Here is a 14,178-nt window from a genome sequence, read left to right as displayed (position 1 = left end):
GATTGTGTATCCCTGCTGCCTTCTTGGGGATTCAAAAATAGGTTTTTAAGTTTGAATAGCAATTAATAACATAGGCCTGTTTACACTACTAATGATTAAAGTTAATAACATTTTGTAGTATTTTCAGTCTATTCATTAAGTAATCTTTTTACAATTACATCAGGACTGAACCTGTCCATTCAGAAAGCTTCGAAATTATAAAAACAATACTGTTCTATATGTGTGACTGATTATGCTTTCTTTGGCCTACATTCTTTATTCTGTGATGAAGTTGAAGCTTGTAAGTCAAAACAAAGCAACTAACTTACTATCCACCAGTTTCTACAGAACTCACAGTATCTATGACTTTTTAAAACTAATATCTGTTTTAAAAAAGGGAATGCAGTTTCACCAGATGACCATGTACAATACCATGTGGGAAAAATGAATTCAGAATTATTTAATGATGAACTTGTTAAAAAAAATTACCTACTTTAAAAAACAAGGAAGCTAAGAGAGGTTAAATGAATAATCCAAATTCACATTATCTATTATTTTCCTATCTTTCTCTCTCTTGTCTGTATGTGTCTGTAAATAAATCAGCTTTATTTAGTTGGTAAGGAATTATCATTTCATAGAGCTCCCATTTCTCTCAGTTTCTAAGAGACCGCTGCTCCAAAGGCCATGGTGCTGTGCTGTGCTTAGTCGCTCAGTCGTGTCTGACTCTTTGTGACCCCATGGACTGTAGCCCGCCAGGTTCCTCTGTCCATGGGGATTCTCCAGGCAAGAATACTGGAGTGGTTTGCCATGCCCTCCTCCAAGGGATCTTCCCAACCCAGGGATTGAACCCAGATCACCTGCATTGCAAGTAGATTCTTTACCATCTGAGACACCAGGGAAGCCCAAGGTCATGGCAAAGATGGTATTGCCAGGAAGACCTGGGCAAATGGCTGCAGCAGACAAATTATGTATTGAACTTTTTCCTTCTCCATTTCTTCATGTCTTGTCTACATCCTGGCAATCCATAATCTAGGCCTGCCCAAAGTGAAATTACCTTCCTGATAATACCTGTTGGTTTCTTTCTCCCAATTAGAACTATCAGTCACTTGTAAGGTAACTTCCAGGCAAAGGAAGGCTACATCATTATGAGGTAAATGATTGACAGTTGACCTTTCAGGCCATGTTTTCATTTTAAAAGCTACGGGATGGCTAGGTAAAGGAATTTTAAATTTCTGGATTGAGTGGAAGAGGTACTTTTAGGAGGATAAGTCTTTCTGATACTCTTTGGATAGTCTTTTGCCTCCCCAAAACTCAGTAGGAATAAGGGGTATTTTCTGAAAGTCTACAGACTTATCTAATGGTTGCTAATGTTTCTTAGTAAAGAAATACATATTTTCCTTGAGACATATAGTAGTATATTTAATCCTCCAAAAATTTTTAATAATGAAAACATCAGCAAAGAAATTGTCAATTATGATTGAATGACATTTGTACTTACAGGGTTTCAATTCATTGTAGGATTTATTTCATTCAGAACTCTGAATCTATTCATTTGTTTCCTCTAAAAGGAAACCCTGCAGCGGGTGAAAATTATCTCAATAAACAACCCACTTGTTTTTCTGAATGCAAAGAAGTTCCATAATGATATAATGAACATAATCCAAAAAGAAAATACTGGAAACCAACCACTTGATGAAATCAGAAAGGTAAGGTCAACTCTTTTGATTATATTATGCTACAGGTAATCCTATATCTTGATACCCCAAAAAGGAATCATGTAAATATAATACATTATAAAAATGTTTAGAGGCCTCTTCCCTCAGTAAAATCTTATATTATGTTACAATTTTTATTTGGTTTGTAGTTAGTCTTTAGGTAATCACTCTTGTTCATTCATTTGTTCATTTACTCATTAATTCAGCAAATATCTAAAGGACATGTGTGTTGTGCTGTTCTGTACTTAGTCACTCATTGTGTCTGACTCTTTGCGACCCCAGGCTCCTCTGTCCATGGACTTCTCTAGGCAAGAATACTGGTGTGGGTTGCCATGCCCTCCTCCAGGGGACCTTCCTAACCCAGGGATTGAACCCACATCTCCCACATTTCAGGCAGATTCTTTACCAGCTGAGCTATCAGGGAAGCCTGTGTACTAGGTGCTATAACCCTGGGAGGAATAAATAAGACAATTCACTTAAAGGATATTTTTACCAAGAGAAAGAAGAGTTAGGTCTACCTCTAAAAGAGAATATAGTAGATGACTCAAAGAGGTATAAACTGTGGGCCTCATTATGATAACATTGTCTTAAATTGCCATCATTTTTTATCTCCACAAATTATCTCAGTTAATAGAGATAACAAATAAAATGTGCATGAGAAAGAGCTATGCATAATCATTTGAATCTTTAAGGCCTCTGCAATGTTAAGAGCGTGGACTTTGGAGCTAAGCTGCCTGGGTAAGCTACTTAAAAGCTATTAGACCTTCAGTTCAGTTCAGTTGCTCAGTTGTGTCTGACTCTTTGCGGCCCCATGGACTGCAGCACGCCAGGCCTCCCTGTCCATCACCAACTCCCGGAGTTTACTCAGACTCATCTCCATTGAGTTGGTGATGCCATCCAACCATCTCATCCTCTGTCGTCCCCTTCTCCTCCTGCCCTCAATCTTTCCCAGCATCAGGGTCTTCTCAAATGAGTCAGCTCTTTGCATCAGGTGGCCAAAGTATTAGACCTTAACCAAATTATTTAATCTTTTCTATTTAAGTTTCCTAATCAGTACTATCAACAATAAAATGAGTTAATGTATACAAAGAAGTTAGATAGTTCCTGGCCTACTTAATACTCTAAAATCTTAGCTAGTATTACTAGTTTGACTGAGTGCAAATAATATCCTCTCAATGAAGAGTTTCTTGACTGTTGTAGATCACAAAGTTCTCTTCTTTCTCTTGTATCCTTGAGCATATACTATCTCTGTCAGTCAGATGCATAGGAGACCCTGGTCCTCCCATTTCTGGTATCTCAGGAACTAACTCCACATTCCTGTCTCTGAAGCTTTATGTGTCTACCCCTGGGCCTCATGCTGATCCACACTACAGAGACTCTAGATATAAGATCAGATATGAAATTTGCTGGGCACAGTTCACAATGAAAGTGTGAAGTTCTTTGTTCAACAGTTGTTAGGAATTTCAAAATTGTGTCAACATAGCATTAATTCAAATGAGAGACCCTTCTAAGCTTGAGGTCTTATGTGACTGCACAGAACTCTAGCCCACAAAATTGGCCCTGCCTGTGTATCTCCAGTCCTTCTTACCACTCACTGAGCTCTTTTAGATGTCACTTTCATCAGAATATTAGGAGCCACCACCTGTGATTTTGGGTTGAAAAGAACTTGTTCTTATGCTAAAGGGGGAGATATATACCTAATTGTTCAAGTTGTATTAATATATTAGGCCTGTTTTTTATCACAAAGCCATTCTAGACCTGTATATGAGACAGGTATGTTCTTGTGGCTGACTTTAAGCTCATAACCACCATGTATAACAGCATTATGGGAAAATCTGTCTAGAGCTTCATGTAACCTAATTAACTACAATTAACTAATTAATTAATTACAAGAAGTTTGTGGTCTTGTTTTTCCAAAATGTAAACTTACTTCTTGAAATAATATACTAAATTGTGGGCTTTATCATTGCTAGTAGAGTACCTGACATGGCAATTCTTATTACTAGTTATTTATCAATAGTTGATAGTCTCTTCCTTATTTTCCTGCAAGATTAAGGTTGCTCCAACCTGTTTTCAGAAATTGCAAAATGACATGTGTTTACCTTTAGTATATTGTTACCTTAGAAACAAATCTCACTAACACAGTCTTTTGTGAGAAGTTTCCACATAAATGATTTTACCCACTTGGGATTTCAGAAAATTGAGTCTAAAAATCAAACAAGGTTCAGTGAATTTAGGTTATTAGTAGATGAAGGCACTCAAAAGGATTCTTCAACTCAGAACTTATGATGGTGAGGAAGAATTTGTTGAAACTGTGTTCCACTATAATGATAATGATGCAAATATTATATGTATATTTGTATGTTGTGAGTTTTAAAGGAACACCAAGGATTCAGATGGCAATCTGGAAGCCCTGCTCTCAGAGGAACTTGGGATAAACCTTTATTTGGAATGGTTAAAAGGATAGTCTTGAGCTTGAGTGCTCTTTGGGGCATTTCATATTATTCTTGTCAGACGCTGTCAAGGACATCTACTTGTCTTGAGGACTATGCACTTACTCCAAGTTCCGTCTTAGAGGGAGATGCCTGCAGCCATTAATTGCTGCTGCAGCTTTGCCTCCCTTTATCAGGCTGCACACAGTGGTCCACAGTTGTGCCTTCAACTGGAGTGCTCTGCCAGGGCCTCGATTTTCTCTTCTCTGACAGCTGTGTTTTCAACAGATGGTGGTGATGGAAGGACATTTAAAACACTCCAGATCAGGAAGATTCACATCCCATTCAAAACACGAATTGAAAAAGGATCCTCTGTTAGGTTATATAATGGTATACTTTTATATTGCTATACTTCCTATATGCTCAGTTGTGTCCAACTCTTTGAGACCCCATGGACTGTAGCCTACCAGGCTCCTCTGTCCACAGGTTTTCCCAGGCAGGAATACTGGAGCAGGATGCCATTTCCTACTCCAGGGGTTCTTTTCGACCCAGGATTGAACCCACGTGTCTTATGTCTCTTGCACTGGCAGGCGGATTCTTTACCACTGAGCCTCTATATCACCATTAAATATCTTCCTGAATACAGAAGCTTAGAAGTATCTCAGGCTGCTAGTATTTGATGGATTTGTGCTTATTATTATATAGAGCTACAGGTATTCACTATTCATTACCATTTTGTGCTCTCACCTTGCAAGAGAAGTTTCAATCTACCATTTATCTAAAATTTTCTTTTGCTCAGGCAAGGTGTTTTTCAAAACTAGACTTTGTTTTTGAAACAGTGTTTTAGATTTACAGAAAAATTGAGTAGTTAGTATAGATAGTTCCTATGTATAGAGAGAGTCCCTATATATACCCCACATTACACAGTTTCCTCTATTATTAACATCTTGCATTAGTGTGACATATTTATTATAATCAATCAGCCAATATGGATACATTATCATTAAGTAGAGTCCGTTCTTTATCTGGGCCTCTCAGGTGGTGCTAGTGGTAAAGAACCCATCTGCCAGTGCACGAGACTTAAGAGATGTGGGTTCGATCTTTGGGTCAGGAAGATCCCCTGGAGGAGGGCATGACAACCCACTGCAGTATTCTTGCCTGGAGAATCCCATGGACAGAGGAGCTTGGCGAGCTATGGTCCATAGGGTGGCGTAGAGTCGGACAGGACTGAAGCGAGTTAGCACACATGCTTTATTTAGATTTACTTAGTTCTACCTGATACCCTTTCTCTGTTCTAGAATTCCATCTGGTATATCACGTTACATTTAGTTGTCTTGTCTCCTTAGTCTCCTCGTGACTGTGACAGTTTCTTAGGCTTTCCCTTTATTGAATGGTCTTGACAATTTTGAGTAGTACTGGTCAGATATTTTGTAGAATGCCCCTCTGTTGGAATTATGTCTTATTTTTCTTGTGATAGCACTGGAAATATGGGTTTTTTTTTTAGGAAGAAAACTATAGAGGTGAAGTGCCATTTTCATCACATTTGTATCAAGGGTACATAATATCAACACTATTTCTCACTGTAGATATTAATCTCGATCTTCTGGATGAAGTAGTATTTGTCAGGTTTCTCCCCTATAAAATTACTTTATTTCCCCTTTTGCATCTGTGCTCTTCGAAAGCGAGTCACTGTGTGCAGCTTGTATTTAGGGAATGTGAAGTCATGCTCCACCTTCTTGAGGGTGGAGTATTTATATAAATAATTTGAAATTCTTCTGCAGAAGAGGTTTCAGACAAGGCATTTTTAAGAGGAGAAAAAGGAAACTCACGCTCATTGGCTGTGTTTCAGGGGCTCGTCTCTTTACCTGGGTTATCTAATGTACTAGTCGTCAGCCCCATGATGTAACTGACTTTATCTGAATGTTACAAAAAAAAAAAAAAAAAAAAAGATTGAGACTTAGAAATGTAAAATAACCTGGGGAAAATTATTTGGTAACTGTCAGAATCAGACTTAAAATATATAAGCTGTGCCAGTGGCTTCCCGGGTAGCGCTAGTAGTAAAGAACACGCCTGCCAGTGCAGGAGACCTAAGAGACACGGGTTTGATCCCTGGGTTGGGAAGATCCCTTGGAGAAGGGCATTGCAACCCACTCAAGTATTGTTGCCTGGAGAACCCCATGGACAGAGGAGCCTGGTGGGCTACAGTCCATAGGGTTGCAAAGAGTTGGACATGACTGAGTGACTAACACACACACACAGTAGGTATTAAGAAGGGAAATTAATATTCTATGGTCACCCTCCAAGATGAAAACTGATTTAATGGGAAAGTATTATAATGTAGCAGTTTGGAGCAAGAGGTACAGAGTTGAAAGACATGAACTTAGGTTTTAACTCAATTCCTGCTAGCTTTATGACTTTGGTCAAATTATTTAACCATTTCCATCATTAGAAGTCTTCCACATTTAAAATTTTTCTGACTTTCATATGGAAAATGATGTCAGTAACTTCATAGGATTATTCTGAGAATTAAATGATTAATGTAAAGTTCTTAGTATACAGTAAGTACTCAAGTAATAACAATTGCTATCGTCATGAACAGTAATAACAATAAGACATTTTTGAGAAATATATAGCATGTTTTAATTTTAAAGGCATCAATTATTTTTAATTTCAAAAAAATTTAATTGTAGGATATAAAGTAATTTTCATTCTCCAGCATTTCCATAAACTGGAATTTTTTTCTTGGACATTTTCATGAAGCTTCAGGTAAACAGCTAATTTTTTTAAAAATTATTTATTTTTATTGAAGTATAGTTTATTTACAATGGTTTGTTAGTTTCAGGTGTACAGCATAGTGATTCAGTTACATATACATCTTTTTTTCCTGATTCTTTTCCCTTATAAGTTATTGCAAAACATTGAGTACAGTTCCCAGTGCTATGCAGTATGTCCTTGTCGCTTATCTATTTTATATATAGTAGTGTGTGAGCGACTGAACTGAACTGAACTGAGTGTGTGTTTGTTAATTGCAAACTCCTGATTTATCCCTCCCCACCCTTTTCCCATTGGTAACTATAAATTTGTTTTCTATGTCTGTGAATCTGTTTCTGTTTTGTATGTAAGTTCCTTTCTATCATTTTTTTGATTGGATTCCCCGTGTAAGTGATATTATATGATATTTATCTTTCTCTGTCTGGCTTACTTCATATTACTCAGCCATAAAAATTACAATAATGCCATTTATAGCAACATGCATGGACCTCATACTAAATGAATAGCTGACTTTTGTAAAATATGAAATATACATTTGGTGGCTCTCTCTTTGAGTGCTGTGTTAATGAGGTTAATTTCTGATTGGATACATACATGAACAACACATGTAAATGTTCACTTCCTGATGAAAAAACATCAAAACAGTCTTGCAGAAAATGTTCTGAAAAAGAGAGTCTGACTTGATAAATTATCAACTGAGCTAACATAAACTTAGAGCTAACTTATTATTTCCTTTTGTTGTATTTATCATTCTGAAAAAAAAGCTAGAGAAAATAATTATTGGAGACTATTTTTTTTGTTGTTGTTATTGTGGAGAAAAGAATGATGTTCTTTTTTAGGGACAGAAATGAGTTTTTATAATGTTATTCACCTTCTTATGTGTTTTTATTTCAGTATGAACAAAGCACATTGGTCAGTTCTCTGAGTGGCGTTTGCAATGGTGAGTTAGCGTACAGGACATCTAAGAGTTCTGACTTGACTACAGAACAGAAGATGAAACCTTTGCCTTCTCCTTGCGGCCTCCTGCCTCTGTTCCCCTTCCTCTCTCCTCCTTGTCTGCTTCTGCCTCCACTTTCCTCCCTGCTTCTCGCCTGTTCTGTCCACTTGGCTGTTTCCCTCCCTTCCTCTTCCTCTCCTCTGCTCCTACTCTGTCCTCCCCATTCCTCCTTCTTCTCTTCTTTGTCTTCCTCCTCACACTCCTAACTTATTTTAGAGATTAAGTTCAGATGTGTCAGCCTACAAAGGATGAAAGTATAAAAATTTATTATGAGGCATTACGAATACCTGAAACACTTAAATTAATGGTATTTTTTAAAATGGAAGGAAATACAATGTCCATCGATCAGAATACACAACGTTGAAAAGATGTCAATTCTCAAATTTTTTATAGATATAAACTGAGTCACAATTAAAATTCTGATAGGACGTTTTAATGGCAGTTGATAAAATCATTCTAAATTTTGTACAAAACTCAAATGGCCAAGAATAGGCACAGCTGTTGAACTATATGAACAAGTCCCTTGATCAATTAATACTTATGTATGTATAAATGTATTATAAAGCCCTAATAATCAGTGCAGTGTGCTACTGGTTCAGAGATAAATGAACAGGTCAACAGGACAGAGCAGAGAACACAAAAGTGAGGAAAAGCTCACGTATATTGGTGTTTTACTTGTGACAAATGTGGCACTGCAGAGCAGTGAGCAAAAGACTGTAATTAATATACAATGATGAGACAATCACACACCCATGATAAATGGAATTAGACCTTCATCCTATCCCATCCCATCCCATCCCCCAAGTCAGTACCAGCTCAAAGTCCTAAGAGTGGTAGACAAACTATAAATTTAAAAGAAAATATAGGAGAATATGTACAAGAAATGTTAAACATTATCATTAAACTTCACTAGATTATGAAGAGTTTTATTTACCAAATGTCATCATATGAAGCATGAAAAGATAAGCCAGAGTAAAAGAAGATAGACGTAATTTATAAAAAGGAGAAAGAATTGTACTCCCTAACATATGAAGGAGTAAAAATGGCAGATGACCTGTTAGAAAAATGCACAAGAGATATGAACAGGCATTCCACAAAAAAAGACATTTTCAAATTTACTAATGAGCATATGCAGATATGCTTACTTAAACTCACTGATGTTATTCATAATACTTGAGGAAATATAGATTAACTTTGCAATAAATAACACAATATATGTGATTGATAGTTTTTTAAAATCTGACAATACCAAGTATTGGTGAGGATATAGAGCAACAAAAAGTCTTTTGCAATGGTGGGAGTGTAAACTGTAGAAACTACCTTGGAAAACAGTTTGGTAATATCATATAAAGTTGAAGATACACGAGATACACAAACCGGCAGTTCCACACCCAGTTTACATTTTAACAAGTTACATAAACAAGAATGTTCAAACAGTATTGTTTTTAACTATCCAAACCTGGAAACAGTTCATATAAAAAAAAAAAGTTAGCTGGTATGTATAAGTATGGAATATTTATACATTTGAATTTTTAGTTGATATATTTATTATATGGTACACATATACAATAATGAAAACTAGATGAGTCATAAATGTAACTGGGCCAAAATGAAAAGGCAAAGGAAAACATAAAATTCAAATTCTATTATATAAGCTTAAAAAAAAGAAAGCAGGAAAAGCTGACATACTGATTTTGGCTCTTCTAAAGACAGTAGTAAAGGAGCCTCTTAATATCTGCACCTGGAAACATATACAAGATTGTTCATAGTAACTGTTTATAATCCTCCCAAATGCAGGAAAATTAATACTTTTTAGAAGTACAGTGGATAAAAGAACGTGGAACATTTATATATAAATATATATTATAGTATCTGTCATATTACTTTAAAGTACTCTAAATAAATGTATAAATATAGAATAGGATAAAATAAATATCATATAAATGTACAAATTAATTCCATGGCCCGCATCAACAGGATAGCAGTCAGATGCTAGCTTCTCTGGTCTCTTCTGATTTCTCATGACAAATTCACTTTCTTCTGCTTTGTGCTCTGAAAGGATCCTTATATGATCCTGGTATTGCACTTATTTAATGGTTATTTTTTGCAAGTCTTTCTCTTCTGCTAGCCTGAAAAGTTTACAAGGGCATTCTCACCTCTGCATCCCTAGATCAGGCCCACTTTGCAGAGAGCAATAGCTGATCGACATGGTCACCCTTGCTGTGTCCCTGGGAAACCTTTGGTACCCAGTTACCCTTTTATAGTAGTTAGGACTGGTTGACTAGAATGTTTTCCTGGTATCCTCCTTCTCTCTCTTCTGACACTCCAGAGTATCCTGAGTTCCCCTACCTCTCTCTCTTGTTCAGGAACAGCATCCAGCTGTCACTTCCCTGTGCTTTAAATGCTCAGGTTTCTTTTATTGCTCATGTTCTTGATTTCCTCTCAAAGTTTAAATAGTAAAACCTATAACTCTTGGTTTTGTTGTATTTACATTTTCACTTCTGTTACTCTGATTCTGTCCTTAACCGTATTCAAGATGGATTAGTATGACTTTCCTATTTTTTTTCTGCTATGAGACAGTCTTGGTCTTACTCCATAAGTAGAGAACATCCAGTTTCCTGTGATTACAGAAGATAAAATTAATTGATCAAGGCACTTCCTCCTATGAGCCAAAGTAACCTGAGAATCTTCTAAACAGGGAGCTGTAATAAGCTCTTACAAATGGCTGGTGTTGACTGGGATTTGGGGATGAACAGGGAAGCCTGGCACACTGCAGTCTATGGGGTCGCAAAGAGCCTGACGTGGCTGAGCAACTGGACTGAACTGAACTGACACACAAGCTGAGATGCAGTTGCCATCCTAGCTTTATTCCATTCTGTGATGACAGACTAATCCTAAAAGAAAACAAAAAACTTCTTATGCATTAGTGATTTCTTCAGAGCATCAAGTGCCCAGTCCTCAGTCTGACACCTAAAACCCTTCCGTATCTTCTTAAACTGATTTCCCTTTTACTACACATTGCACAAGTTCTCTATGCCAGTCAGATGAATCAGTTTTCATGGCTCCTACACCTAATTTAATCATTCTTGGATCTAATTCTTTAAAAAAATTTTTATTTATTTTAATTGGAGGTTAATTACTTTACAATATTGTGGTGCTTTTTGCCATACATTGACATAAATCAGCCATGGGTGTACATGGGTCCCCCCTTCCCAAACCCCCCTCCCACCTCTTTCCCCATCCCATCCCTCTGGGTTGTCCCAGTGAACCTGGATTTAAATTCTTTATTCATATTCTCCCTTCTAGAACCATCTACTTGTTTGCCAATCCAAATATTACACTTTCTTCAAGGTTTAATAGAGAAGAAAAGTAAGTCAAAGGGACGTATTCTTTGGCACACTCATTAGGTAGAAAAGGAAGTCAACCAGATCCATGGAGGCAAGTATACAGTGAAGTGCCGCTTAGCATTCAGTTCCTTCAGCTGTAAAATGGAAATTTGGTAACATAGAGAGACTACCACATGCCTCACTCAATCACATATCACTTTATATACTAATAAAATTGTTTTATTCATGCACATTTTCCTAATTATATTTTTAAGGGAAGAGAAGCATTTTTAATGTCCATGCATTATCCTTCGTTGTCCAGTGAACACTTGGTCAGTGAATGAAAATTAACACTGCTGATATTTGTATAGCACTTCCAAGTTTTCAAAGGATATTCTTCTAAATGGATGAAATAGATAAATGGTAATTATCATTTTCAAATAGGTAATAGGATACTCTTAGTTTTACTGATGAAGAAATTGAGGCCCACTCTTGCTTTCTGAGGGGGTCTGTATGCTGCTTATTGAATGTGTATCTCTCTAACTAAACTTCAGTTCACTTCAGTTCAGTTGCTCAGTCATGTCCGACTCTTTGCGACCCCAGGAATTGCACCATGCCAGGCCTCCCTGTCCATCAACAACTCCCGGAGTTCACCCAGACTCATGTTCATTGAGATGGTGATGCCATCCAGCCATCTCATCCTCTGTCGTCCCCTTCTCTTCCTGCCCCTAACCCCTCCCAGCATCAGGGTCTTTTCCAATGAGTCAACTCTTTGCATGAGGTGGCCAAAGTACTGGAGTTTCAGCTTTAGCATCTTTCCTTCCAAAGAACACCCAGGACTGATCTCCTTTAGAACGGACTGGTTGGATCTCCTTGCAGTCCAAGGGACTCTCAAGAGTCTTCTCCAACACCACAGTTCAAAAGCATCAATTCTTCGGCGCTCAGCTTTCTTCATAGTCCAACTCTCACATCCATACATGACCACTGGAAAAACCATAGCCTTGACTAGACAGACCTTTGTTGGCAAAGTAATGTCTCTGCTTTTGAATATGCTGTCTAGGTTGGTCATAACTGCTTTCCAAGGAGTGAGCGTCTTTTAATTTCATGGCTGCAGTCACCATCTGCTGTGATTTTGGAGCCCCCCAAAATAAAATCTGACACTGTTTCCACTCTTTCCCCATCTGTTTGCCATGAAGTGATGGGACCAGATGCCATGATCTTCGTTTTCTGAATGTTGAGCTTTAAGCCAACTTTTTCACTCTCCACTTTCACTTTCATCAAGAGGCTTTTTTGTTCCTCTTCACTTTCTGCCATAAGGGTGGTGTCAACTGCATATCTGAGGTTATTGATATTTCTCCCGGCAATCTTGATTCCAGCTTGTGCCTCTTCCAGCCCAGAATTTCTCATGATGTACTCTGCATAGAAGTTAAATAAGCAGGGTGACAATATACAGCCTTGACATACTCCTTTTCCTATTTGGAACCAGTCTGTTGTTCCATATCCAGTTCTAACCGTTGCTTCCTGACCTGCATATAGGTTTCTCAAGAGGCAGATCAGGTGGTCTGGTATTTCCATCTCTTTCAGAATTTTCCACAGTTTGTTGTGATCCACACAGTCAAAGGCTTTGGCATAGTCAATAAAGCAGAAATAGATGTTTTTCTGGAACTCTCTTGCTTTTTTGCTGATACAACGGATGTTGGCAATTTGATCTCTGGTTTCTCTGCCATTTCTAAATCCAGCTTGAATCTGGAAGTTCACGGTTCACAGCTTGGAGAATTTTGAGCATTACTTTACTAGCGTGTGAGATGAGTGCAATTGTGCAATAGTTTGAGCATGATTTGGCATTGCCTTTCTTTGGGATTGGAATGAAAACTGACCTTTTCCAGTCCTGTGGCCACTGCTGAGTTTTCGAAATTTGCTGGCATATTGAGTGCAGCACTTTCACAGCATCATCTTTCAGGATTTGAAATACTTCAACTGAAATTCCCCAACCTCCACTAGCTTTGTTAGTGGTGATGCTTCCTAAGGCCCACTTGACTTCACATTCCAGGATGTCTGGCTCTAGGTCAGTGATCACACCATCGTGATTATCTTGGTCATGAAGATCTTTTTTGTACAGTTCTGTGTATTCTTGCCACCTCTTCTTAATATCTTCTGCTTCTGTTAGGTCCATACCATTTCTGTCCTTTATCGAGCCCATCTTTGCATGAAATGTTCCCTTGGTATCTCTAATTTTCTTGAAGAGATCTCTATTCTTCCCATTCTATTGTTTTCCTCTATTTCTTTGCATTGATCGCTGAGGAAGGGTTTCTTATCTCTCCTTGGTATTCTTTGGAACTCTGCATTCAGATGCTTATATCTTTCCTTTTCTCCTTTGCTTTTTACTTCTCTTCTTTTCACAGCTATTTGTAAGGCCTCCCCAGACAGCCATTTTGCTTTTTTGCATTTCTTTTCCATGGGGATGGTCTTGATCCCTGTCTCCTGTACAATGTCACGAACCTCATTACATAGTTCATCAGGCACTCTATCTATCAGATCTAGTCCCTTAAGTCTATTTCTCACTTCCACTGTATAATCATAAGGGATTTGATTTAGGTCATGACTACAGCCATGAAATTAAAAGACACTTACTCCTTGGAAAGCAGTTATGACCAATCTAGATAGCATATTCAAAAGCAGAGACATTACTTTGCCAACAAAGGTTCGTCTAGTCAAGGCTATGGTTTTTCCTGTGGTCATGTATGGATGTGAGAGTTGGACTGTGAAGAAGGCTGAGCACTGAAGAACTGATGCTTTTGAACTGTGGTGCTGGAGAAGACTCTTGAGAGTCCCTTGGACTGCAAGGAGATCCAACCAGTCCATTCTAAAGGAGATCAGCCCTGGGATTTCTTTGGAAGGAATGATGCTAAAGCTGAAACTCCAGTACTTTGGCCACCTCATGCGAAGAGTTAACTCAT

The 14,178-nt window shown here is 37.8% G+C and overlaps 1 protein-coding gene across 5 annotated transcripts in view; it reads left to right on the top strand.

Moving 5' to 3' along the window:
* The window catches only part of SLC26A7 (solute carrier family 26 (anion exchanger), member 7), a 170,217-nt gene that overhangs the window by 128,402 nt on the left and 27,637 nt on the right, over nt 1-14,178 (top strand). For all 5 annotated transcript variants that reach the window (XR_827212.1, XM_010861984.1, XM_010861993.1 and 2 more), the window contains 2 exons: nt 1,548-1,685; nt 7,793-7,838. Coding sequence is in view for 4 of the 5 variants with exons in the window: in XM_010861984.1 (XP_010860286.1) it covers nt 1,548-1,685; nt 7,793-7,838 (184 nt within the window). In the remaining variant the exon portion in view is untranslated. The remainder of the gene's footprint in view (nt 1-1,547; nt 1,686-7,792; nt 7,839-14,178) is intronic.

Source organism: Bison bison, unplaced genomic scaffold, assembly GCF_000754665.1.
Source record: "Bison bison bison isolate TAMUID 2011002044 unplaced genomic scaffold, Bison_UMD1.0 scf7180017858048, whole genome shotgun sequence".
NCBI lineage: Eukaryota > Metazoa > Chordata > Mammalia > Artiodactyla > Bovidae > Bison > Bison bison.
Note: the sequence above shows the minus strand (reverse complement) of the source record. Positions and strands in the feature narration are given on the sequence as shown.